Source organism: Vicugna pacos, unplaced genomic scaffold, assembly GCF_048564905.1.
Source record: "Vicugna pacos unplaced genomic scaffold, VicPac4 scaffold_203, whole genome shotgun sequence".
NCBI lineage: Eukaryota > Metazoa > Chordata > Mammalia > Artiodactyla > Camelidae > Vicugna > Vicugna pacos.
The window spans coordinates 124,320-150,756 of NW_027328882.1; the positions used below are offsets into that span (position 1 = coordinate 124,320).

Genomic DNA, 26,437 nt, shown 5'->3' on the forward strand with positions numbered 1-26,437 from the left:
ATTGTGGGGCCCAGTCCAACTCAGCCTCCTCCCCAATTGGGGAAGCAGGGCGTCGCTTCAGGTGGGCAGGCTCAAGTCTTCCCATCTGAACAATGAGAGCAGAGAGGTCTCCCTTGTGGGATCACAAGGCATCGTGCCCAGACCCAGGACGTGGCTCAAAACCAGGTCCCTCGGCCCCCGCATAGTCAGGATTCATGCAGAACTCAGCCCTGCCCCTGCCCTGCGGCCCTCCCTGGCAAGTCCTCCCTGGGCCTCTGCTGCACAGCTGGGAGCTCAGGGGTCAAGCACGGTGCACGCCCACTCCCGGAAGGTTGCAGCCACCCCTCCTACCCATCCCTTGTCTGGCAGAGGGGCTCTGCCTCTGGGTTCAGGGGAAAGTGGGACCCATGGGAGGGTGGGCTCTGTGAGAAGAGAAGTTTCTGCTAGGGCGTGGGGGGTGTGATATTCTCAGTTGCCACATCACTCAGCAGGGAGAAGGAGCCCCGCCTTCCAAATTGGGGGAGTTAGGGGTGTCCCTTTCTAGCGTCCGGTTCATTCACCAGGCCCCCCTTGATGGTCAGTTCCCAACACAGGCACGGGGACCGCTGGGAGGGGACTCTGCACATCTCTAGCCGCCCTCCCCGGAACAGAGCACCTGGACACTGAACCTGCTGCCCATCAATACAGTGGGTTCCCTGGGATCAACTCTGATCCCAGCAACGTGCCCACACCTGTCATCTCCCACCATTTCAGGCATCAGTCCGTCCTCAGATGAGGGGTTTGAGGCCGTGGTGGGATGTACTTCACGGGCATAAATAGCATAAAACTACATGGTAGTGATGGTCGGACAGCATGGGAATGCACTTAATGTTCCTGAAATGCAGTTTAAAAGGGAAAAAATCTGTATTTTATTAAAGGAAGTGGGAAATGGAAAATTATAGAATGCCATAAATGATGTAAAACAAATAAACTAAACTAAAGAAGAAGAAAACAAAAGCAAATTCAGGGGTAGGGAAGTCAACTTCGGGTAGGGGAGGGGATACATGTTGGGATTTTGGAGAAGGTGTAGGAGGGGGCAGAGGGGGCTCAGCCCTAAGGGGTGATGATGCCCGAAATGGTTCTCCACTGCCCAGCGGCGCAGGTGCAGGTGCAGGATCTGCAGGCTTTTCAGGAGCAGCAAGATCAGCAGGAGCGGCAGGCTCTTCAGGAGCGGCTAGATCAGCAGGAACGGCAGGTTCTTCAGGAGCGGCGGGCTCTTCAGGAGCGGCAAGATCAGCAGGAGCTGCAGGCTCTTCAGGGGTGGCAAGATCAGCAGGAGCGGCAGGCTCTTCAGGAGCTTCAGGCTCTTCAGGAGCGGCTAGATCAGCAGGACCGGCGGGCTCTTCAGGAGCGGCGGGCTCTTCAGGAGCGGCTAGATCAGCAGGAGCAGCGGGCTCTTCAGGAGCGGCTAGAGCAGCAGGAGCGGCAGGCTCTTCAGGAGCTGCAGGCTTTTCAAGAGCTGCAGGCTGTTCTGGAGCGGCTAGATGATCAGGAGCAGCGGGCTCTTCTGGAGTGGCTAGATCAGCAGGAGCGGCAGGCGCTTCAGGAGCGGCTAGATCAGCAGGAATGGCGGGCTCTTCAGGAGCGGCTAGATCTGCAGGAGCGGCAGGTTCTTCAGGAGCGTCGGGCTCTTCAGTAGCTGCAGGCTGTTCAGGAGCGGCAAGATCAGTAGGAGCTGCAGGCTCTTCAGGAGTGGCAAGATCAGCAGGAGCGGCGGGCTCTTCAGGAGTAGCGGGCTCTTCAGGAGCGGCAAGATCAGCAGGAGCTGCAGGCTCTTCAGGAGTGGCAAGATCAGCAGGAGCTGCAGGGTCTTCAGGAGTGGCAAGATCAGCAGGAGCGGCAGGCTCTTCAGGAGCGGCTAGATCAGCAGGAGCGGCAGGTTCTTCAGGAGTGGCGGGCTCTTCAGGAGCGGCTAGAGCAGCAGGAGCGGCAGGCTCTTCAGGAGTGGCAAGATCAGCAGGAGCGGCAGGCTCTTCAGGAGCTGCAGGCTGTTCAGGAGCGGCTAGATTAGCAGGAGCAGCGGGCTCTTCAGGAGTGGCTAGATCAGCAGGAATGGCAGGCGCTTCAGGAGCGGCTAGATCAGCAGGAACAGCAGGCTCTTCAGGATCGGCGGGCTCTTCAGGAGCGGCAGGCTCTTCAGGAGCGGCTAGATCAGCAGAAGCGGCAGGCTCTTCAGGAGCGGCTTGATCAGCAGGAATGGCGGGCTCTTCAGGAGCGGCTAGATCAGCAGGAGCGGCAGGTTCTTCAGGAGTGGCGGGCTCTTCAGGAGCGGCTAGAGCAGCAGGAGCAGCAGGCTCTTCAGGAGTGGCAAGATCAGCAGGAGCGGCAGGCTCTTCAGGAGCTGCAGGCTTTTCAGGAGCTGCAGGCTGTTCAGGAGCGGCTAGATGAGCAGGAGCAGCAGGCTCTTCAGGAGCAGCTAGATCAGCAGGAATGGCAGGCGCTTCAGGAGCGGCGGGCTCTTCAGGAGCTGCAGGCTGTTCAGGAGCGGCAAGATCAGTAGGAGCTGCAGGCTCTTCGGGAGTGGCAAGATCAGCAGGAGCGGCAGGCTCTTCATATGCAGCTGGAGCAGCAGGATCTTCATGTTCAGCAGGAGCAGCTGGAGGGTGTTCGCGGTCTCGTGCTGGACCCTGGTGGTCCTGTTTTTGTTTTCTGGCGTCTTCCCCTGCCTCTGCCGGCTCTGGACCTGTAACTGTTGGACGTGGAGAGAGCTTTAAGTCTAGTGGTTCTGCTCAGGCACAACCTGGAAAAAGGTACCCACATGCCTCCCTTTCCACGTGCCTTTTCAAGGACAGAAATCTTCCCAGAGCTTTGCAGGCAGCTCCCACTGAGCAAGTGCCCACAGGCACTTGTTCTGTGACTGAATTCTTCCAGACAGGTGGTCTGAGGCCAGTCTTTGCTCTGGTCCCAACTACAGACTTTGGGGATGCCTCCCTGTGTGGCCCAGCCCTCCGCCCTCCCTCACCTACACACCCACACCGGCCCCGCCCTTCTCACCTTTGGGCTCTGCTTCGGGGGGCTCCTGGTCCTCTACCTGAATCCCCAGGAGGTGGGCACGGTGCTCCAGGTCAGAGCCGGGGGTGCTGAGCTGCCCCTCAGCCCTGGGCAAGATCCTGGGGAGAGACCTGGGCGATGTCTGGGCAGGAGGCCGTGGTGGTGGGGAGCCCTTCATACCCAGACTCTTCTGGAGCCTGTGCTGGCCTTCCACAGTGTGGCACACCAGCCCCTCACTTGGAGAGGTGGCATGAGTGTCCTGGTTCCCCGGATCCTGCGGTGTCTGGCTCTGCAATGACAGTGACCGGCAGCCGGCCCGGTCCGGAGGTCTCAGAGCCCTGCCCGGCCAGGACCACTCCTGCTTCTGCCCCACTCGACCCTCTGCTGCCAGATCAGACTGGGACCTTGGTCATCTCAGTCACCCGGGAGGCAAGAGACACACCCTAGGGCATGGGCGCCACCTCGGGCAGCAGGGCCCTGCCCCGGTTCTCCACATCCCAGCCAGCCCACTTGGACCCAGGCTGGGGACGTGATCGGCCCCCCAGGCCTCTGACCCTTCCTCAGCCTGCTCTTGCTTGAGGCAGGACCCCCCCCCAACATGACTGCCCCACCGCCACCAGTCAGGAAGGGGCCGTGGGGCCACCCGGGTGGGGTCTGAGTGGTGACCCGGCCTGGGCGGGCCTGCCCTGGGCCTCCCTGTGTTACCTTTCGGTCCCTCTGGCCAAAAGGCCAGAGGCGCCTGGGGTGAGACCCGACCCACTGTCGGCACTGTTGGCAAAGGCCGTTGCTGCGGGCTTTCCGGGGGCCGCGACCTCGGGATCTTGGGATGCAACAAAACATGTCTGAGCTGAGCTGAGTTCACCAGCCAAGTCAGTTGAGAAGTGTCCTTCTCTACACAGCGGGTGCCTGGTGACCTGGGTCCCAAGTTCTGTTGGGCTCTGTTGCCAGGGAAGTGAGGTCACTTCCTGGGGTCCCCTTCCCCAAGCTTCCTCCTTACACAAAGCTCCCCAAGGGCCTCTCTGGGCTGCTGATGGCTCACTTCCCACCCCATGCCATGTCCACCCAGTGACACCAACTCGGCCCCTCCTATTGCCCTGGGGAGGCCTGGATGCAGCCAGGGTCACAGCTCTGACGACACAGCTGGGTTCAGACCCGGCTCCCCCGCCAGCAGTGCTGTCACCCTGGACAAGCCACCTGCTTCTCAGGGTCTCCCCAATCCCCCATTGGCCCAGTGGGGATCATTCAGGACCCTGCTTCCTAGGAAAGCCATCATGTCTCTAGAACCACAAACACCTACTGCACCTGTCACCTCTGCGGGCTGGCATCACAGGGAGCTCATGCACAGACTCAGCAAAGGAAGGGCCCCACAGAGGGCTTGTGGGGAGCAGGGCACACCCCACACAGGCCGGGGTCTGCCCTGGGATCTGGGGAAAGTCACCCTCCTTGCCGCCTGCTTCCCAGCTCCCTGTCGGCGGGTTGAAATTAAACACAACTCTGATATCGTCCATTCTGGCATGCGACCTCCTAGGTCGTTCTGTCATGTCAGATTCAGGCCCAGTGCCCCATCTAGGCCTCTAGGGTGCGCTGCCCCACAGTGGCTCCCTGCTTTTTTTTTGCCTTCTGGTCACACATCCTTGTGTGATTCCCACACAGTCCCCTGCAGGTTGGATGGATACTGGGACCGGGTTCTGCCAAATTGGGGGCAGGTGCAGGCAAGGAAAGGCCCAGGAGTGTGCAGGCACAGGAGTGTTCAGGCCCATTAGTGTGCAGGCCCAGGCCAGGGCAGGCCCAGGTGTGTACAAGTCCAGGAGTGTGCAGGTCCAGGAGTGTACAGGCCGAAGAGAGGGCATGCCCAGGAGTGTGCAGGCCCAGGAGTGTGCAGGCCCAAGAGTGTGCAGGTCAAGGAGAGGGCGGGTCTAATTGGGGGCGGCCCAGGCGAGGAAAGGCCCAGGAACGTACAGGCCCAGGAGTGTGCAGACGAGGGATTGTGCGGGCCCAGGAGAAGGCAGGCCCAAGAGTGTGCAGACACAGAAGTCAGCAGGCCCTGGAGTGTGCAGGCCTAGTAGTGTGCAGACAGAGGAGTGTGCAGGCCCAGGAGGGTGCATTTCCAGGAGTGTGCAGGCCCATTATTGTGCAGGCCCAAGAGTGTACAGGTCCAGGAGTGTGCAGGCCCAGGGGTGTGCAGACATAGGAGTGTGTAGTCCCAGGAGTGTGCCGGCACAGGTGGGAACAGGCCTAGGAGTGTGCAGGCACAAGTGGGAGTAGGCCCAGGAGTGTGCCGGCACAGGAGGGAGCAGGCCCAGGAGTGTGCAGGCCAAGGAGAGTGTAGGCCCAGGAGAGGGCAGGCCCAGGAGTGTGCAGGCCCAGGAGTGTGCAGCCCCAGGTGTGTGCAGACAGAAGCTTGTCCAGGGCCAGGAGAGTGCAGGCCCAGGGCAGGTCAGTCCCAGGAGTGTACTGTCCCAGGAGTATCCAAGGCCAGGAGTGTGCAGAGACAGGAGTGTGCAGGCCCAGGAGTGAACAGGCCCAGATTCGTGCAGGCCCAGGTGTGTGTAGGCCCTGGAGTGTGCAGCCCCAGAGGTCTGCAGACACAAGACGGAACAGGCCTAGGAGTGTGCAGGCCAAAGAGTGTGCAGACCTGGGACTGTGCAGTCTCAGGGGTGTGCAAACACGGGGTAGAGCAGGTACTCGAGTGTACTGGCCCAGGAGTGTAGAGGCCCAGGTGTGTGCAGGCTCTGGGATGTGCAGGCCCAGGAGTGTGCAGGCCTAGGAGTGTGCAGACAGAGGAGTGTGCAGGCCCAGGATGGTACATTTCCAGGAGTGTGCAGGCCCATTAGTGGGCAGGCCCAGGAGTGTACAAGTCCAGGAGTGTGCAGGCCCAGGAGTATGCATCACAGTAGTGTGCAGACCCAGAGGTGTGCCGGCACAGGTTGGAACAGGCCTATGAGTGTGCAGGCACGGGAGGAAGAAGGCCCAAGAGTGTGCAGGCCAAGGAGAGTGCAGTCCCAGGAGTGTGCAGTCCCAGGAGTGTGCAGGCCCAAGAGTGTGCAGGTCCAGGAGAGGGCCAGCCGAATTGGGGGCAGGCCCAGGCACGGAAAGGCCCAGGAGCGTGCAGGCCCCAGGAGTGTGCAGACGAGGGATTGTTCGGTCCCAGTAGAAGGCAGGCCCTGGAGGGTAGAGGGCCAGATGTGTGCAGGGCCTGTAGTGTTCAGGCCCAGGTGTGTGCAGGACAGGTGAGGGCCGTCACAGGAGAGGGCAGGGCCAAATAGGGCAGGCCCAGGAGTGTGCAGACAGAGGAGTGTGCAGGCCCAGGAGTGTGCATTCCCAGGAGTGTCAGGCCTATTAGTGTGCAGGCCCAGGCCAGGGCAGGCCCAGGAGTGTACAAGTCCAGGAGTGTGCAGGCTCTAGGGTGTGCCGACCCAGTAGTGTGCAGACACAATACGGAACAGGCCAAGGAGTGTGCAGGCCAAAGAGTGTGCAGACCCAGGACTGTACAGGCCCAGGAATGTGCAGACACGGGAGGGAGCAGGCACACGAGTGTACTGGCACAGGAGTGTTCAGCCCAGGTGTGTGCAGGCTCTGGGTTGTGCAGGCCCAGGAGTGTGCAGACAGAGGAGTGTGCTGGCCCAGGAGGGTACAGTCCCAGGAGTGTGCAGGCCCATTAGTATTCAGGCCCAGGCCAGGGCTGGCCCAGGAGTGTACAGGCCCAGGAGCGTACGGGCCCAGGTGTGTCAGGCACAGGAGTGTGCAGGCGCACAAGTGTGCAGTCCCAGAAGTGTGATGGCACAGGAGGGAGCAGGCCCAGAAGTGTGCAGATCCAGGACTGTGCAGGCGTAGGATAGGTGAGGCCCAGGAGTGTGCAGACAAGAGGAGTGTGCAGGCCGAGGAGCGTGCAGGCCCAGGTGTGTCAGGCACAGGGGTGTGCAGGCGCACAAGTGTGCAGTCCCAGAAGGGTGATGGCACAGGAGGGAGCAGGTCCAGAAGTGTGCAGATCCAGGACTGTGCAGGCGTACGATAGGTCAGGCCCAGGAGTGTGCAGCTCCAGGAGAGTGCCGGCCGAACTGGGGCAGGCCCAGGAGAGAGAAGGCCCAGGGTTGTACAGGCCCAGGAGTATGCAGTCACAAGAGCGAGCAGATACAGGAGTGTACAGGCCAAAGTTCGTGCAGGCCCAGGTGTGCGCAGGTCCAGGAGCGTGCAGGCCCAGAAGTGTGCAGATACAATACGGAACGGGCCCGGGAGTGTACAGGCCCAGGTTCCTGCAGGCCCAGGTGTGCGTAGGTCCAGGAGTGCGCAGGTCCAGGAGTGTGCAGGCCCAGTTGTGTGCAGGCCCAGGATTGTGCAGGCCCTGTCGACCCTGGAGGGCAGGATGCCGTGACCAGAGGAGGCGCTCTGTAGGACTGGGGGCGGAGGGCGGGAGAGCAGGCGGTTGGAGAGTCGGTGGTGAGGGCTGGAAAGGGGCAGAGCTGCACCAACCAGGTGTGCGGACCTGAGGGCGTGAGGCTGGGCGGCCTGCCGAGGGTGTTCCTGCAGCAGTGCTGGCCCTGGGTGAGGATGTGGTGGGACCAGGGCTGAGCCAGCGGGGCAGAAGGAGGAGGAGCGGGGAGGAGGGCGCCAGAGGGTGCACAGTGGACCGGTCACTGGGCATCTGCAGGTTTGGAGGCGCTCTGCTGTGTGGGGCTCCAGGCCTCCCTGGGTCTGGGGACGTGGGTGTGATGTGACTCGGAAGGAGGCCGGGTGCGCTTCGGACAGCACCCGCCATCTCTCCCACCCAGGCCCAGTGCTCATGGTCGTGTTGCAGCCTCAGTTTTCCGTCCACTGTCCCAGCAACCCGTTGGTGGTATTCTGAGCAGAGGCAGAGGGTGAGAGTCCTGACTTGGCTTTCCTTCCCTGTGTTTCCAAGTCCACACTCATTCCGCAAGTCGCACGACAGGCCAAGAAATCGGGAGACGCGGTGTCGGGGTAAAGAATAGTGAGTTGATTTGGAAAGCCAGCTGACCGAGAAGATGGCAGGCTAATGTCCTGGAGAGCCACCTTCTCCGAGTGAGAATTCAGGCTCCTTTTACGCTAAAAAGGAGAGGGCTTGTGGGTGGTTGGTGCAAAGTCCTTGGTGCAGGAATTCTTTGTTTTTGCAGTTGTGGGTCAGCTCATGGGGCCCCTGTAAAACCTCTAACAAAACAAATGTTACTTTCTGTTCTGCAGCTGCTTGTGTGTATGGGAGAGCAAAAGAGGTTTTATCCTGAAGGCTGAGAGCCTTGAGAACAGGCTCTTCTGTCAATTTCAGGCTGAAGGCAACATTGATTTCCAAAAGGTGCAGAGCTGGTAAGACAGCCTGGAAAACAGCAGAGGGTTAAAGGAAAAAGAACAGATCTAATAGGCAGTCAGATCTGGTCTTTTCTATTACACCTGCTGCCCCAGCAGGGCTGGCCTCAGGGAGGAAGGGCGCCCCCCAGCCCCCGAGAGCCGCCTGCAGGGGGTGGGGAAGGCAGGGAGGGGGTCTGCCGTGCTGGGGAGGTAAACTAGACATGGCTGATACATGGACAGTGAGTGCAAAGTTAGAAAACCTCTGGGTTTTCCCTCTTTAGGGAGGGAGAGGGAGGCTCAGCATAGGTCCTTGAGCTTCCGCGAGAGAAGTGGCTCTCAGCCCAGGTCGGCTGCGGGCGCCTCTGGGGTTGTCACACCTGAGGGGCCCTCTGTGGACGGGTCCTGTGTTCTTGGCACTGACGTGGATTTTCCTCCTCCTCTTCCCCAAGGGGCGGTAGTGGCTCCGGGGGCAGCTTCCAGCCGATCACGGCCATCCTGCTGTCCTCATGCACGCTGGCCCTGCACGCCCGGCAGCTGGACGTCAGGCTGCAGCTGGACTACGTCTCCGCCTCGCAGGTAAGAGGAGCCCCGCTGCTTCCCTGGGGACCGGCAAGGGGGTCCCTCGGGAGGGGTTTCGGTTGGGGGCTCCTGGCTAGACGCCACAGCCGTGTGAGTGGCACCGTTGGGGTGAAGGAGGCTGGTGCCAGGGACAGGGCAGGTCCAGGAGTATGCAGGCCCAGGAGTGTGCGGGCCCAGGAGTGTGGAGACACTGGAGAGGGCCGGCCCAGGAGTGTGCAGGGACAGATGTGAGCAGACCCTGGAGTGTGCAGGTCCATGAGAGGGTCGGGCGAAGTGGGGGCTGGCCCGGGATAGGGCATGGCCAGGGGTGTGCAGGCCCAGAGTGTGCTTGCCCAGGGTTGTGCAGACACAGGACTGTGCAGGTGCAGGAGTGTGTAGGCCCAGGAGATTGCTGGCACAGGTGGGAACAGGCCTAGGAGTGTGCAGGCATAGGTGGGAGGAGGCCCAGGAGTGTGCAGGCCCAGTAGTGTGCAGGCCCAGGAGTGTGCATACAGAGGAGTGTGCAGGCTCAGTAGGGTGCAGGCCCAGGCCAGGGCAGGCCTAGGAGTGTACAGGCCCAGGAGTGTGCATGTCCAGGAGTGTGCAGACACCAGAGTGTGCAGAGACAGAAGTGTGCAGGCCCAGGAGTGTACAGGCTCAGGCCTGAGCAGTCCCAGGAGTGTGCAGAGAGTGGAGGGTGCAGGCCCAGGCCATGGCAGGCCCAGGAGTGTGCAGTCCCAGGAGTGTGCCGGCACACGTGGCAACAGGCCTAGGAGTGTGCAGGCATAGGTGGGAGCAGGCCCAGGAGTGTGCAACCCAGGAGTGTGCAGAACCAGGTAGGGGAGGCCTAAGGGTGTTCAGGCGCAGGAGGGAACAGGCCAGGAGTGTGCAGGCCAAGGAGAGTGCAGGGCCAAGAGAGGGCAGGCCCAGGTGTGTGCATGCCTAGGAGTGTTCAGGCACAGGAGGGAGGAGGCACACGAGTGTGCAGACACAGGAGTGGGCAGACACAGGATTCAGCAGGCCCAGTAGTGTGCAGGTCCAGGAGTGTGCAAGCCCAGGAGTGTGCAGGCCAAGGAGAGTGCAGGCCCAGGAGAGGGCAGGCCGAGGAGTGTGCAGGCCCAAGAGTGTGCAGGTCCAGGAGAGGGCGGGCCGAACTGGGGGCAGGCCCAGGTGAGGAAAAGCCCAGGAGCGTGCGGCCCAGGAGTGTGCAGACGAGGGATTGTGCGGGCCCAGGAGAAGGCAGGCCCAAGAGTGTGCAGACACAGGAGTCAGCAGGCCCTGGAGTGTGCTGGCCCAGGTGTGTGCAGGCCCAGGAGAGTGCAGACAGAGAGTGTGGAGTCCCAGTAGTGTGCAGGCCCAGTTGTGTGCAGGCCCAGGATTTGCAGGTCCTGGAGTGTGCAGGCCCAGAGGTGTGCAGACACAAGTCGAACAACCCCAGGAGTCTGCAGGCCAAGAAGTGTGCATAGCCAGGACTGTGCAGTCCCAGGAGTGTGCAGACACAGGGCGGAGCAGTCACACGAATGTACTGGCCCAGGAGTGTAGAGGCTAAAGTGTGTGCAGGCTCTGGGATGCGCAGGCCCAGGAGTGTGCAGGTCCAGGGGTGTGAAGGCCCAGGAGTGTGCAGACAGAGGAGAGTGCAGGCCCAGGAGCGTGCAGGCCCAGGCCACGGCAGGCCCAGGAGTGTAAAGGCCCAGGAGTATACAGAGCGAGGAGTGTGCAGTCCCCGGAGTGTGCAGAGACAGGGGTGTGCAGGCCCAGGAGACGGCAGGCCCATGAGTGTGCAGTTCCAGGAGTGTGCAGGCCTAGGAGAGGGCAGGACCTGCAGTGAAGAGGCCCAGGTTCGTGCAGGCCCAGGTATGTGCAGGCCCTGTAGTGTGCAGGCCCAGAGGTGTGCAGACAGAAGTCGAACAGGCCTAGGAGTCTGCAGGCCAAGGAGTGTGCATAGCCAGGACTGTGCGGTCCCAAGAGTGTGCAGACACGGGGCGGAACAGGCACACGACTGTACTGGCCCAGGAGTGTAGAGGCCCAGGTGTGTGCAGGCTCTGGGATGCGCAGGCCCAGGAGTGTGCGGGCCCAGGTGTGTGAAGGCCCAGGAGTGTGCAGACAGAGGAGTGTGCAGGCCCAGGAGTGTGCAGATCCAGGAGGATACAGGCCTAGTTGTGTTCAGGCCCAATATTGTGCAGGTCGTGGACTGTGCAGGCCGATGAGTGTGAAGTTGCAGAAGTGTGCGGGCCCAGTAGTGTGCAGGCCCAGGCCAGGGAAGACCCAGACCAGGGAAGGCCCAGGATTGTACAGGTCCAGGAGTGTGCAGGCCCAAGAGTGTGCAGACACAGGAGTCAGCAGGCCCTGGAGTGTGCAGGCCTAGGAGTGTGTAGGCCGAGGAATGTGCAGACAGAGGAGTGTGCAGGCCCAGGGGTGTGCAGGCTCAGGAGTGTGCACACAGAGGAGTGTGTAGGCCCAGGAGGGTGCATTCCTAGGTGTGTGCAGCCCCATTAGTGTGCAGGCCCAGGCCAGGGCAGGCCCAGGAGTGTACAGGTCCAGGAGTGTGCAGGCCCAGGATTGTACATGCCCAGGAGTTTGCAGGCCCAGGAGTATGCAGTATCAGGAGTGAGCAGATACAGGAATGTGCAGGCCCAGGTGTATGCAGTCTCAGGAGTGAGCAGATAAAGGAGTGTGCAGGCCCAGGTGTGTACAGGCCCAGGTTCGTGCAGGCCCAGGCGTGTGCAAACTCCAGAGTGTGCAGAGACAGGAGTGTGCAGGTCCAGGAGTATACAGGCCTAGGTGTGTTCAAGCCCAAGATTGTGCAGGTCCTGGAGTGTGCAGGCCAATGAGTGTGCAGTTCCAGGAGTTTGCAGGCCCAGTAGTTTGCAGGCCCAGGCCAGGGAAGGCCCAGACCAGGGAAGGCCCACGAGTGTGCAGACAGAGGAGTGTGCAGGCCCAGGAGGGTGCATTCCTAGGTGTGTGTAGGCCCATTAGTGTGCAGGCCCAGGCCAGGGCAGGCCCAGGAGTGTGCAGGTCCAGGACTGTGCAGTGCCAGGAGTGTGTAGACACGGGGCGGAGCAGGCACATGAGAGTAGTGGCCCAGGAGTATAGAGGCCCAGGTGTGTTCAGGCTCTGGGATGCGCAGGCCCAGGAGTGTAGGGTCTAGGGTTGTGCATGCCCAGAAGTGTGCAGACAGAGGAGTGTGCAGGCCCAGGAGCGTGCAGGCCCAGGCCAGGTCAGGCCCAGGAGTGTACAACCCAGGAGTATACAGACCGAGGAGTGTGCAGAACCCGGAGTGTGCAAAGTCAGGTGTGTGCAGGCCCAGGAGAGTACAGGCCCACGTTCTTGCAGGCCCAGGCGTGTGCTAACACCACAGTGGGCAGAGACAGGAGTGTGCAGGCCCAGGAGTATACAGGCCCAAGTGTGTTCAAGCCCAAGGTTGTGCAGGTCCTGGAGTTTACAGGCCAATGAGTGTGCAGTTCCAACAGTTTTCAGGCCCAGTAGTTTTCAGGCCCAGGCCAGGGAAGACTCAGACCAGGGAAGGCACAGCAGTGTACAGGTCCAGGGGTGTACAGTCCCAGTAGTGTGCAGAACCAGGTGAGGGCAGGCCCCAGAGTGTGCAGGCCCAGGAGAGGGCAGGCCCTAGGGTGTCTAGGCGCAGGAATGGGGAGTCCTAGGACCGTGCACGCCATGCAGAGGGCAGGCCCATGAGTGTACATGGCCAGGAGTGTGCAGGCACAGGAGGGAGGAGGTACACGAGTGTGCAGGCCTAGGAGTGTGCAGGACTTGTGAGGGCCGTCACAGGAGAGGGCAGGGCAATTTGGGGCAGGCCCAGGAGTGTGCAGACAGAGGAGTGTGCAGGCCCAGGAGGGTGCAGTCCCTGGAGAGTGCAGGCCCATTAGTGTGCAGGCGCATGCCAGGGTACGCCCAGGAGTGTACAGGTCCAGGAGTGTGCAGGCCCAGGAATGTGTAGGCACAGGTGTGGGCAGGCCTAGGAAAGGGCAGGCCCAGGATTCAAGAGGCCCACGTTCGTGCAGGCCCAGGTGTGTGCAGGCCCTGGGGTGTGCAGGCCCACAGGTATGCAGACACAAGACGGAACAGGCCCATGAGTGTGCAAGCCAAGGTGTTGCAGACCCAGGAATGTGCAGTCCCAGGAGTTTGCAGACACGGGGGGGAGCAAGCACACGTGTGTACTGGCCCAGGTGTGTAGAGGCCCAGATCTGTGCATGCTCTGGGATGCGCAGGCCCAGGAGTGTGCAGATCCAGGGTTATGCAGGCCCAGGAGTGTGCAGACAGAGGAGTGTGCAGGCCCAGGGGGGTGCATTCCTAGGTGTGTGCAGCCCCATTAGTGTGCAGTCCCAGGCCAGGGCAGGCCCAGGTGTGTACAGGTACAGGAGTGTGCAGGCCCAGGAGTGTATAGGCCCAGGAGTTTGCAGGCCCAGGCCAGGGAATGCCCAGACCAGGGAAGGCCCAGGAGTGTACAGGTCCAGGAGTGTGCAGGCCCAGGGGTGTGCAGGCCCAAAAGTGTGCAGGCACAGAAGTGTGCAGTCCCAGGAATGTGCCAGCACAGGTGGGAACAGGGCTAGGAGTGTGCAGGCACAGGTGGGAGCAGGCCCAGGAGTATGCAGGCACAGGAGGGAGCAGGCCTAGGTTCGTGCAGGCCCTGGAGTGTGTAGACACCAGAGTGTGCAGAGATAGGAGTGTGCAGAGAAGGAGTGTGCAGGCCCAGGTGTGTTTAGGCCCAGTGCTGTGCAGGTCCAGCAGTGTGCAGGCCCAGGAGTGTGCAGATCCAGGAGGATAAAGGCCTATGTGTGTTCAGGCCCAATATTGTGCAGGTCGTGCCTTTGCAGGCCGATGAGTGTGCAGTTGCAGAAGTGTGCGGGCCCAGTAGTGTGCAGGCCCAGGCCAGGGAAGACCCAGTCCAGGGAAGGCCCAGGATGGTACAGGTCCAGGTGTGTGCAGGCCCAAGAGTGTGCAGACACAGGGGTCAGCAGGCCCAGGAGTGTGCAGGCCTAGGAGTGTGTAGGCCGAGGAGTGTGCAGACAGAGGAGTGTGCATGCCCAGGAGTGTGCAGGCCCAGGAGTGTACAGACAGAAGAGTGTGTAGGCCCAGGTGGGTGCATTCCTAGGTGTGTGCAGCCCCATTAGTGTGCAGGCCCAGGCCAGGGCAGGCCCAGGGGTGTTTAGGCCCAGGTTCGTGCCGGCCAAGGAGAGGGCAGGCCCAGGAGTGAACAGGCCCAGGTTGGTGCAGGCCCAGGTGTGTTCAGGCCCTGGAGTGCGCAGGCCGAGAGGTGTGAAGACACAAGACGGAACAGGCCCAGGAGTGTGCAGACAAGAGGAGTGTGCAGACAAGAGGAGTGTGCAGGCCGAGGAGCGTGCAGGCCCAGGTGTGTCAGGCACAGGAGTGTGCAGGCGCCCAATGTGCAGTTCCAGAAGGGTGATGGCACAGGAGGGAGCAGGTCCAGAAGTGTGCAGATCCAGGACTGTGCAGGCGTACGATAGGTCAGGCCCAGGAGTGTGCAGCTCCAGGAGAGTGCCGGCCGAACTGGGGGCAGGCCCAGGAGAGGGAAGGCCCCGGAGTGTGCAGACAGAGGAGTGTGCAGGCCCAGGAGTTTGCAGGCCCAGGAGAGGGCATGCCCAGGGGTGTGCAGGCCCAGGAGTGTGCAGCCCCAGGAGTGTGCAGACAGAAGAGTGTCCAGGGCCAGGATAGGGCAGGCCTAGGAGTGTACAGGCCCAGGAGTGTGCAGACACCAGAGTGTGCAGAGACAGAAGTGTGCAGGTCCAGGAGTGTACAGGCTCAGGGCTGTGCAGTCCCAGGAGTGTGCAGACAGAGGAGGGTGCAGGCCCAGGCCAGGGCAGGCCCAGGAGTGTGCAGTCCCAGGAGTGTGCCGGCACACGTGGGAACAGGCCTAGGAGTGTGCAGGCATAGGTGGGAGCAGGCCCAGGAGTGTGCAGGCACAGGAGGGAACAGGCCAGGAGTGTGCAGGCCAAGGAGAGTGCAGGGCCAAGAGAGGGCAGGCACAGGAGTGTGCAGGCCCAGGAGTGTGCAGTCCCAGGAGTGTGCCGGCACACGTGGGAACAGGCCTAGGAGGGTGCAGGCATAGGTGGGAGCAGGCCCAGGAGTGTGCAGGCACAGGAGAGTGCAGGGCCAAGAGAGGGCAGGCACAGGAGTGTGCAGGCCCAGGAGCGTACAGGCCCAGGATGGTGCAGGCTCAAGATTGTGCAGGTCCAGGAGTCTGCAGGCCCATGAGTGTGCAGTTCCAGGAGTGTGCAGGCTTAGGAGAGGGCAGGACCAGCAGTGAAGAGGCCCAGGTTCATGCGGGCCCAGGAGAAGACAGGCCCAAGAGTGTGCAGGCACAGGTGTCAGAGGGCCCTGGAGTGTGCCTGCCCAGGTGTGTGCAGGCCCAGGAGTGTGCAGACAGAGGAGTGTGCAGGCTGAGGAGTGTGCAGGCCCAGGCCACGGCAGGCCCAGGAGTGTACAGGCCCAGGAGTATACAGACCGAGGACTGTGCAGTCCCCGGAGTGTGCAGAGACAGGAGTGTGCAGGCCCAGGAGTGTGCAGGCCCAAGGGTGTGCAGGCCTAGGAGTGTGCAGATGAGGGATTGTGCAGGCCCAGGAGAAGGGAGGCTCAGGAGTGTGCAGGCCCAGCAGTGTGCAGGCCTGGGGGTGTGTAGGCCCAGGAGTGTACAGGCCCAGGATTGTGCAGGCTCAAGATTGTGCAGGTCTGGGAGTGTGCAGGCCAAGGGGTGTGCAGTTCCATGTGTGTGCAAACAGAGGAGTGTGCAGGACCAGTAGGGTGCAGGCCGAGGTGTGTACAGGACCAGGAGTGTTCAGGCCCATTAGTGTGCAGGACCAGGCCAGGGAAGACCCAGACCAGGGAAGGCCCAGGATTGTACAGGTCCAGGAGTGTGCAGGCCCAAGAGTGTGCAGCCCCAGGAGTGTGCAGACAGAAGAGTGTCCAGGGCCAGGATAAGGCAGGCCTAGGAGTGTACAGGCCCAGGAGTGTGCATGTCCAGGAGTGTGCAGACACCAGAGTGTGCAGAGACAGAAGTGTGCAGGTCCAGGAGTGTACAGGCTCAGGGCTGTGCAGTCCCAGGAGTGTGCAGACAGAGGAGGGTGCAGGCCCAGGCCAGGGCAGGCCCAGGAGTGTGCAGTCCCAGGAGTGTGCCGGCACAGGAGGGAACAGGCCAGGAGTGTGCAGGCCAAGGAGAGTGCAGGGCCAAGAGAGGGCAGGCACAGGAGTGTGCAGGCCCAGGAGCGTACAGGCCCAGGATTGTGCAGGCTCAAGATTGTTCAGGTCCAGGAGTGTGCAGGCCCATGAGTGTACAGTTCCAGGAGTGTGCAGGCCTAGGAGAGGGCAGGACCAGCAGTGAAGAGGCCCAGGTTCGTGCAGGCCCAGGTATGTGCAGGCCCTGTAGTGTGCAGGCCCAGAGGTGTGCAGACAGAAGTCGAACAGGCCTAGGAGTCTGCAGGCCAAGGAGTGTGCATAGCCAGGACTGTGCGGTCCCAAGAGTGTGCAGACACGGGGCGGAACAGGCACATGACTGTACTGGCCCAGGAGTGTAGAGGCCCAGGTGTGTGCAGGCCATGGGATGCGCAGGCCCCGGAGTGTGCAGGTCCAGGGGTGTCAAGGCGCAGGGGTGTGCAGACAGAGGAGTGAGCAGGCCCAAGCGTGTGCACGTCAAAGAGAGGGCGGGCCTAATAGGTGGTGGCCCAGGCGAGGAAAGGACCAGGAGAATGCAGGCTCAGGAGTCGGCAGGCCCAGGAGTGTGCAGGCCCATGAGTGTGCATTCCTAGGTGGGTGTAGCACCATTAGTGTGCAGGCCCAGGCCAGGGCATGCCCAGGAGTGTACAGGTCCAGGAGTGTTCAGGCCCAGGAGTGTACAGGCCCAGGAGTTTGCAGGCCCAGGTGTATGCAGTCTCAGAAGTGAGCAGATACAGGAGTGTGCAGGCCCAGGTGTGTACAGGCCAAAGTTCGTGCAGGCCCAGGCGTGTGCAAACACCAGAGTGTGCAAGACAGGAGTGTGCAGGTCCAGGAGGATACAGGCCTAGGTGTGTTCAAGCCCAAGATTGTGCAGGTCCTGGAGTGTGCAGGCCAATGAGTGTGCAGTTCCAGGAGTTTGCAGGCCCAGTAGTTTGCAGGCCCAGGCCAGGGAAGGCCCAGACCAGGGAAGGCCCACGAGTGTGCAGACAGAGGAGTGTGCAGGCCCAGGAGGGTGCATTCCTAGGTGTGTGTAGGCCCATTAGGGTGCAGGCCCAGGCCAGGGCAGGCCCAGGAGTGTGCAGGTCCAGGACTGTGCAGTGCCAGGAGTGTGTAGACACGGGGCGGAGCAGGCACATGAGAGTAGTGGCCCAGGAGTATAGAGGCCCAGGTGTGTTCAGGCTCTGGGATGCGCAGGCCCAGGAGTGTAGGGTCTAGGGTTGTGCATGCCCAGAAGTGTGCAGACAGAGGAGTGTGCAGGCCCAGGAGCGTGCAGGCCCAGGCCAGGTCAGGCCCAGGAGTGTACAACCCAGGAGTATACAGACCGAGGGGTGTGCAGACCCCGGAGTGTGCAGACTCAGGTGTGTGCAGGCCCAGGAGTGTACAGGCCCACGTTCGTGCAGGCCCAGGCGTGTGCAAACACCACAGTGTGCAGAGACAGGAGTGTGCAGGCCCAGGAGTATACAGGCCCAGGTGTGTTCAAGCCCAAGATTGTGCAGGTCCTGGAGTTTGCAGGCCAATGAGTGTGCAGTTCCAGCAGTTTTCAGGCCCAGTAGTTTTCAGGCCCAGGCCAGGGAAGGCCCAGACCAGGGAAGGCACAGCAGTGTACAGGTCCAGGGGTGTACAGTCCCAGTAGTGTGCAGAACCAGGTGAGGGCAGGCCCCAGAGTGTGCAGGCCCAGGAGAGGGCAGGCCCAAGGGTGTCCAGGCGCAGGAATGGGGAGTCCTAGGACCGTGCACGCCATGCAGAGGGCAGGCCCATGAGTGTACATGGCCAGGAGTGTGCAGGCACAGGAGGGAGGAGGTACACGAGTGTGCAGGCCTAGGAGTGTGCAGGACTTGTGAGGGCCGTCACAGGAGAGGGCAGGGCAATTTGGGGCAGGCCCAGGAGTGTGCAGACAGAGGAGTGTGCAGGCCCAGGAGGGTGCAGTCCCTGGAGAGTGCAGGCCCATTAGTGTGCAGGCGCATGCCAGGGTACGCCCAGGAGTGTACAGGTCCAGGAGTGTGCAGGCCCAGGAATGTGTAGGCACAGGTGTGGGCAGGCCTAGGAAAGGGCAGGCCCAGGATTCAAGAGGCCCACGTTCGTGCAGGCCCAGGTGTGTGCAGGCCCTGGGGTGTGCAGGCCCACAGGTATGCAGACACAAGACGGAACAGGCCCATGAGTGTGCAAGCCAAGGTGTTGCAGACCCAGGAATGTGCAGTCCCAGGAGTTTGCAGACACGGGGGGGAGCAAGCACACGTGTGTACTGGCCCAGGTGTGTAGAGGCCCAGATCTGTGCATGCTCTGGGATGCGCAGGCCCAGGAGTGTGCAGATCCAGGGTTATGCAGGCCCAGGAGTGTGCAGACAGAGGAGTGTGCAGGCCCAGGGGGGTGCATTCCTAGGTGTGTGCAGCCCCATTAGTGTGCAGTCCCAGGCCAGGGCAGGCCCAGGTGTGTACAGGTACAGGAGTGTGCAGGCCCAGGAGTGTATAGGCCCAGGAGTTTGCAGGCCCAGGCCAGGGAATGCCCAGACCAGGGAAGGCCCAGGAGTGTACAGGTCCAGGAGTGTGCAGGCCCAGGGGTGTGCAGGCCCAAAAGTGTGCAGGCACAGAAGTGTGCAGTCCCAGGAATGTGCCAGCACAGGTGGGAACAGGGCTAGGAGTGTGCAGGCACAGGTGGGAGCAGGCCCAGGAGTATGCAGGCACAGGAGGGAGCAGGCCTAGGTTCGTGCAGGCCCTGGAGTGTGTAGACACCAGAGTGTGCAGAGATAGGAGTGTGCAGAGAAGGAGTGTGCAGGCCCAGGTGTGTTTAGGCCCAGTGCTGTGCAGGTCCAGCAGTGTGCAGGCCCAGGAGTGTGCAGATCCAGGAGGATAAAGGCCTATGTGTGTTCAGGCCCAATATTGTGCAGGTCGTGCCTTTGCAGGCCGATGAGTGTGCAGTTGCAGAAGTGTGCGGGCCCAGTAGTGTGCAGGCCCAGGCCAGGGAAGACCCAGTCCAGGGAAGGCCCAGGATGGTACAGGTCCAGGTGTGTGCAGGCCCAAGAGTGTGCAGACACAGGGGTCAGCAGGCCCAGGAGTGTGCAGGCCTAGGAGTGTGTAGGCCGAGGAGTGTGCAGACAGAGGAGTGTGCATGCCCAGGAGTGTGCAGGCCCAGGAGTGTACAGACAGAAGAGTGTGTAGGCCCAGGTGGGTGCATTCCTAGGTGTGTGCAGCCCCATTAGTGTGCAGGCCCAGGCCAGGGCAGGCCCAGGGGTGTTTAGGCCCAGGTTCGTGCCGGCCAAGGAGAGGGCAGGCCCAGGAGTGAACAGGCCCAGGTTGGTGCAGGCCCAGGTGTGTTCAGGCCCTGGAGTGCGCAGGCCGAGAGGTGTGAAGACACAAGACGGAACAGGCCCAGGAGTGTGCAGACAAGAGGAGTGTGCAGACAAGAGGAGTGTGCAGGCCGAGGAGCGTGCAGGCCCAGGTGTGTCAGGCACAGGAGTGTGCAGGCGCCCAATGTGCAGTTCCAGAAGGGTGATGGCACAGGAGGGAGCAGGTCCAGAAGTGTGCAGATCCAGGACTGTGCAGGCGTACGATAGGTCAGGCCCAGGAGTGTGCAGCTCCAGGAGAGTGCCGGCCGAACTGGGGGCAGGCCCAGGAGAGGGAAGGCCCCGGAGTGTGCAGACAGAGGAGTGTGCAGGCCCAGGAGTTTGCAGGCCCAGGAGAGGGCATGCCCAGGGGTGTGCAGGCCCAGGAGTGTGCAGCCCCAGGAGTGTGCAGACAGAAGAGTGTCCAGGGCCAGGATAGGGCAGGCCTAGGAGTGTACAGGCCCAGGAGTGTGCAGACACCAGAGTGTGCAGAGACAGAAGTGTGCAGGTCCAGGAGTGTACAGGCTCAGGGCTGTGCAGTCCCAGGAGTGTGCAGACAGAGGAGGGTGCAGGCCCAGGCCAGGGCAGGCCCAGGAGTGTGCAGTCCCAGGAGTGTGCCGGCACACGTGGGAACAGGCCTAGGAGTGTGCAGGCATAGGTGGGAGCAGGCCCAGGAGTGTGCAGGCACAGGAGGGAACAGGCCAGGAGTGTGCAGGCCAAGGAGAGTGCAGGGCCAAGAGAGGGCAGGCACAGGAGTGTGCAGGCCCAGGAGTGTGCAGTCCCAGGAGTGTGCCGGCACACGTGGGAACAGGCCTAGGAGGGTGCAGGCATAGGTGGGAGCAGGCCCAGGAGTGTGCAGGCACAGGAGAGTGCAGGGCCAAGAGAGGGCAGGCACAGGAGTGTGCAGGCCCAGGAGCGTACAGGCCCAGGATGGTGCAGGCTCAAGATTGTGCAGGTCCAGGAGTCTGCAGGCCCATGAGTGTGCAGTTCCAGGAGTGTGCAGGCTTAGGAGAGGGCAGGACCAGCAGTGAAGAGGCCCAGGTTCATGCGGGCCCAGGAGAAGACAGGCCCAAGAGTGTGCAGGCACAGGTGTCAGAGGGCCCTGGAGTGTGCCTGCCCAGGTGTGTGCAGGCCCAGGAGTGTGCAGACAGAGGAGTGTGCAGGCTGAGGAGTGTGCAGGCCCAGGCCACGGCAGGCCCAGGAGTGTACAGGCCCAGGAGTATACAGACCGAGGACTGTGCAGTCCCCGGAGTGTGCAGAGACAGGAGTGTGCAGGCCCAGGAGTGTGCAGGCCCAAGGGTGTGCAGGCCTAGGAGTGTGCAGATGAGGGATTGTGCAGGCCCAGGAGAAGGGAGGCTCAGGAGTGTGCAGGCCCAGCAGTGTGCAGGCCTGGGGGTGTGTAGGCCCAGGAGTGTACAGGCCCAGGATTGTGCAGGCTCAAGATTGTGCAGGTCTGGGAGTGTGCAGGCCAAGGGGTGTGCAGTTCCATGTGTGTGCAAACAGAGGAGTGTGCAGGACCAGTAGGGTGCAGGCCGAGGTGTGTACAGGACCAGGAGTGTTCAGGCCCATTAGTGTGCAGGACCAGGCCAGGGAAGACCCAGACCAGGGAAGGCCCAGGATTGTACAGGTCCAGGAGTGTGCAGGCCCAAGAGTGTGCAGCCCCAGGAGTGTGCAGACAGAAGAGTGTCCAGGGCCAGGATAAGGCAGGCCTAGGAGTGTACAGGCCCAGGAGTGTGCATGTCCAGGAGTGTGCAGACACCAGAGTGTGCAGAGACAGAAGTGTGCAGGTCCAGGAGTGTACAGGCTCAGGGCTGTGCAGTCCCAGGAGTGTGCAGACAGAGGAGGGTGCAGGCCCAGGCCAGGGCAGGCCCAGGAGTGTGCAGTCCCAGGAGTGTGCCGGCACAGGAGGGAACAGGCCAGGAGTGTGCAGGCCAAGGAGAGTGCAGGGCCAAGAGAGGGCAGGCACAGGAGTGTGCAGGCCCAGGAGCGTACAGGCCCAGGATTGTGCAGGCTCAAGATTGTTCAGGTCCAGGAGTGTGCAGGCCCATGAGTGTACAGTTCCAGGAGTGTGCAGGCCTAGGAGAGGGCAGGACCAGCAGTGAAGAGGCCCAGGTTCGTGCAGGCCCAGGTATGTGCAGGCCCTGTAGTGTGCAGGCCCAGAGGTGTGCAGACAGAAGTCGAACAGGCCTAGGAGTCTGCAGGCCAAGGAGTGTGCATAGCCAGGACTGTGCGGTCCCAAGAGTGTGCAGACACGGGGCGGAACAGGCACATGACTGTACTGGCCCAGGAGTGTAGAGGCCCAGGTGTGTGCAGGCCATGGGATGCGCAGGCCCCGGAGTGTGCAGGTCCAGGGGTGTCAAGGCGCAGGGGTGTGCAGACAGAGGAGTGAGCAGGCCCAAGCGTGTGCACGTCAAAGAGAGGGCGGGCCTAATAGGTGGTGGCCCAGGCGAGGAAAGGACCAGGAGAATGCAGGCTCAGGAGTCGGCAGGCCCAGGAGTGTGCAGGCCCATGAGTGTGCATTCCTAGGTGGGTGTAGCACCATTAGTGTGCAGGCCCAGGCCAGGGCATGCCCAGGAGTGTACAGGTCCAGGAGTGTTCAGGCCCAGGAGTGTACAGGCCCAGGAGTTTGCAGGCCCAGGTGTATGCAGTCTCAGAAGTGAGCAGATACAGGAGTGTGCAGGCCCAGGTGTGTACAGGCCAAAGTTCGTGCAGGCCCAGGCGTGTGCAAACACCAGAGTGTGCAAGACAGGAGTGTGCAGGTCCAGGAGGATACAGGCCTAGGTGTGTTCAAGCCCAAGATTGTGCAGGTCCTGGAGTGTGCAGGCCAATGAGTGTGCAGTTCCAGGAGTTTGCAGGCCCAGTAGTTTGCAGGCCCAGGCCAGGGAAGGCCCAGACCAGGGAAGGCCCACGAGTGTGCAGACAGAGGAGTGTGCAGGCCCAGGAGGGTGCATTCCTAGGTGTGTGTAGGCCCATTAGGGTGCAGGCCCAGGCCAGGGCAGGCCCAGGAGTGTGCAGGTCCAGGACTGTGCAGTGCCAGGAGTGTGTAGACACGGGGCGGAGCAGGCACATGAGAGTAGTGGCCCAGGAGTATAGAGGCCCAGGTGTGTTCAGGCTCTGGGATGCGCAGGCCCAGGAGTGTAGGGTCTAGGGTTGTGCATGCCCAGAAGTGTGCAGACAGAGGAGTGTGCAGGCCCAGGAGCGTGCAGGCCCAGGCCAGGTCAGGCCCAGGAGTGTACAACCCAGGAGTATACAGACCGAGGGGTGTGCAGACCCCGGAGTGTGCAGACTCAGGTGTGTGCAGGCCCAGGAGTGTACAGGCCCACGTTCGTGCAGGCCCAGGCGTGTGCAAACACCACAGTGTGCAGAGACAGGAGTGTGCAGGCCCAGGAGTATACAGGCCCAGGTGTGTTCAAGCCCAAGATTGTGCAGGTCCTGGAGTTTGCAGGCCAATGAGTGTGCAGTTCCAGCAGTTTTCAGGCCCAGTAGTTTTCAGGCCCAGGCCAGGGAAGGCCCAGACCAGGGAAGGCACAGCAGTGTACAGGTCCAGGGGTGTACAGTCCCAGTAGTGTGCAGAACCAGGTGAGGGCAGGCCCCAGAGTGTGCAGGCCCAGGAGAGGGCAGGCCCAAGGGTGTCCAGGCGCAGGAATGGGGAGTCCTAGGACCGTGCACGCCATGCAGAGGGCAGGCCCATGAGTGTACATGGCCAGGAGTGTGCAGGCACAGGAGGGAGGAGGTACACGAGTGTGCAGGCCTAGGAGTGTGCAGGACTTGTGAGGGCCGTCACAGGAGAGGGCAGGGCAATTTGGGGCAGGCCCAGGAGTGTGCAGACAGAGGAGTGTGCAGGCCCAGGAGGGTGCAGTCCCTGGAGAGTGCAGGCCCATTAGTGTGCAGGCGCATGCCAGGGTACGCCCAGGAGTGTACAGGTCCAGGAGTGTGCAGGCCCAGGAATGTGTAGGCACAGGTGTGGGCAGGCCTAGGAAAGGGCAGGCCCAGGATTCAAGAGGCCCACGTTCGTGCAGGCCCAGGTGTGTGCAGGCCCTGGGGTGTGCAGGCCCACAGGTATGCAGACACAAGACGGAACAGGCCCATGAGTGTGCAAGCCAAGGTGTTGCAGACCCAGGAATGTGCAGTCCCAGGAGTTTGCAGACACGGGGGGGAGCAAGCACACGTGTGTACTGGCCCAGGTGTGTAGAGGCCCAGATCTGTGCATGCTCTGGGATGCGCAGGCCCAGGAGTGTGCAGATCCAGGGTTATGCAGGCCCAGGAGTGTGCAGACAGAGGAGTGTGCAGGCCCAGGGGGGTGCATTCCTAGGTGTGTGCAGCCCCATTAGTGTGCAGTCCCAGGCCAGGGCAGGCCCAGGTGTGTACAGGTACAGGAGTGTGCAGGCCCAGGAGTGTATAGGCCCAGGAGTTTGCAGGCCCAGGCCAGGGAATGCCCAGACCAGGGAAGGCCCAGGAGTGTACAGGTCCAGGAGTGTGCAGGCCCAGGGGTGTGCAGGCCCAAAAGTGTGCAGGCACAGAAGTGTGCAGTCCCAGGAATGTGCCAGCACAGGTGGGAACAGGGCTAGGAGTGTGCAGGCACAGGTGGGAGCAGGCCCAGGAGTATGCAGGCACAGGAGGGAGCAGGCCTAGGTTCGTGCAGGCCCTGGAGTGTGTAGACACCAGAGTGTGCAGAGATAGGAGTGTGCAGAGAAGGAGTGTGCAGGCCCAGGTGTGTTTAGGCCCAGTGCTGTGCAGGTCCAGCAGTGTGCAGGCCCAGGAGTGTGCAGATCCAGGAGGATAAAGGCCTATGTGTGTTCAGGCCCAATATTGTGCAGGTCGTGCCTTTGCAGGCCGATGAGTGTGCAGTTGCAGAAGTGTGCGGGCCCAGTAGTGTGCAGGCCCAGGCCAGGGAAGACCCAGTCCAGGGAAGGCCCAGGATGGTACAGGTCCAGGTGTGTGCAGGCCCAAGAGTGTGCAGACACAGGGGTCAGCAGGCCCAGGAGTGTGCAGGCCTAGGAGTGTGTAGGCCGAGGAGTGTGCAGACAGAGGAGTGTGCATGCCCAGGAGTGTGCAGGCCCAGGAGTGTACAGACAGAAGAGTGTGTAGGCCCAGGTGGGTGCATTCCTAGGTGTGTGCAGCCCCATTAGTGTGCAGGCCCAGGCCAGGGCAGGCCCAGGGGTGTTTAGGCCCAGGTTCGTGCCGGCCAAGGAGAGGGCAGGCCCAGGAGTGAACAGGCCCAGGTTGGTGCAGGCCCAGGTGTGTTCAGGCCCTGGAGTGCGCAGGCCGAGAGGTGTGAAGACACAAGACGGAACAGGCCCAGGAGTGTGCAGACAAGAGGAGTGTGCAGACAAGAGGAGTGTGCAGGCCGAGGAGCGTGCAGGCCCAGGTGTGTCAGGCACAGGAGTGTGCAGGCGCCCAATGTGCAGTTCCAGAAGGGTGATGGCACAGGAGGGATCAGGTCCAGAAGTGTGCAGATCCAGGACTGTGCAGGCGTACGATAGGTCAGGCCCAGGAGTGTGCAGCTCCAGGAGAGTGCCGGCCGAACTGGGGGCAGGCCCAGGAGAGGGAAGGCCCCGGAGTGTGCAGACAGAGGAGTGTGCAGGCCCAGGAGTTTGCAGGCCCAGGAGAGGGCATGCCCAGGGGTGTGCAGGCCCAGGAGTGTGCAGCCCCAGGAGTGTGCAGACAGAAGAGTGTCCAGGGCCAGGATAGGGCAGGCCTAGGAGTGTACAGGCCCAGGAGTGTGCAGACACCAGAGTGTGCAGAGACAGAAGTGTGCAGGTCCAGGAGTGTACAGGCTCAGGGCTGTGCAGTCCCAGGAGTGTGCAGACAGAGGAGGGTGCAGGCCCAGGCCAGGGCAGGCCCAGGAGTGTGCAGTCCCAGGAGTGTGCCGGCACACGTGGGAACAGGCCTAGGAGTGTGCAGGCATAGGTGGGAGCAGGCCCAGGAGTGTGCAGGCACAGGAGGGAACAGGCCAGGAGTGTGCAGGCCAAGGAGAGTGCAGGGCCAAGAGAGGGCAGGCACAGGAGTGTGCAGGCCCAGGAGTGTGCAGTCCCAGGAGTGTGCCGGCACACGTGGGAACAGGCCTAGGAGGGTGCAGGCATAGGTGGGAGCAGGCCCAGGAGTGTGCAGGCACAGGAGAGTGCAGGGCCAAGAGAGGGCAGGCACAGGAGTGTGCAGGCCCAGGAGCGTACAGGCCCAGGATGGTGCAGGCTCAAGATTGTGCAGGTCCAGGAGTCTGCAGGCCCATGAGTGTGCAGTTCCAGGAGTGTGCAGGCTTAGGAGAGGGCAGGACCAGCAGTGAAGAGGCCCAGGTTCATGCGGGCCCAGGAGAAGACAGGCCCAAGAGTGTGCAGGCACAGGTGTCAGAGGGCCCTGGAGTGTGCCTGCCCAGGTGTGTGCAGGCCCAGGAGTGTGCAGACAGAGGAGTGTGCAGGCTGAGGAGTGTGCAGGCCCAGGCCACGGCAGGCCCAGGAGTGTACAGGCCCAGGAGTATACAGACCGAGGACTGTGCAGTCCCCGGAGTGTGCAGAGACAGGAGTGTGCAGGCCCAGGAGTGTGCAGGCCCAAGGGTGTGCAGGCCTAGGAGTGTGCAGATGAGGGATTGTGCAGGCCCAGGAGAAGGGAGGCTCAGGAGTGTGCAGGCCCAGCAGTGTGCAGGCCTGGGGGTGTGTAGGCCCAGGAGTGTACAGGCCCAGGATTGTGCAGGCTCAAGATTGTGCAGGTCTGGGAGTGTGCAGGCCAAGGGGTGTGCAGTTCCATGTGTGTGCAAACAGAGGAGTGTGCAGGACCAGTAGGGTGCAGGCCGAGGTGTGTACAGGACCAGGAGTGTTCAGGCCCATTAGTGTGCAGGACCAGGCCAGGGAAGACCCAGACCAGGGAAGGCCCAGGATTGTACAGGTCCAGGAGTGTGCAGGCCCAAGAGTGTGCAGCCCCAGGAGTGTGCAGACAGAAGAGTGTCCAGGGCCAGGATAAGGCAGGCCTAGGAGTGTACAGGCCCAGGAGTGTGCATGTCCAGGAGTGTGCAGACACCAGAGTGTGCAGAGACAGAAGTGTGCAGGTCCAGGAGTGTACAGGCTCAGGGCTGTG

At 61.9% G+C, this 26,437-nt stretch overlaps 2 protein-coding genes across 2 annotated transcripts in view; one reads left to right on the forward strand and one right to left on the reverse strand.

Annotated features, from left to right (window-relative positions):
* Window positions 1-26,437, forward strand: part of LOC140695417 (uncharacterized) — an 82,434-nt gene that overhangs the window by 7,843 nt on the left and 48,154 nt on the right. The window contains exons 4-6 of the mRNA XM_072958114.1: window positions 7,779-7,865; window positions 8,206-8,325; window positions 8,757-8,883. Coding sequence (XP_072814215.1) covers window positions 7,779-7,865; window positions 8,206-8,325; window positions 8,757-8,883 — 334 coding nt within the window. The remainder of the gene's footprint in view (window positions 1-7,778; window positions 7,866-8,205; window positions 8,326-8,756; window positions 8,884-26,437) is intronic.
* Window positions 5,394-7,765, reverse strand: LOC140695414 (uncharacterized). Its single transcript, XM_072958111.1, has 3 exons — window positions 7,759-7,765; window positions 6,472-7,547; window positions 5,394-5,834 (listed from the first exon to the last, which is right to left on the reverse strand). Exons 1-3 carry the CDS (start codon window positions 7,763-7,765, stop codon window positions 5,661-5,663), a joined length of 1,257 nt encoding a protein of 418 aa, XP_072814212.1. The 3' UTR covers window positions 5,394-5,660.

What these genes read in the sequence shown, in the direction of transcription:
- LOC140695414 (XM_072958111.1), bottom strand. An exon ending in GGGTCTGCACACTCTTTGGC is followed by an intron (nt 5,835 to 6,471) that starts CTGCACACTCCT and finishes CCACTAATGGGC; the next exon opens with CTGCACACTCCTGGAAATGT.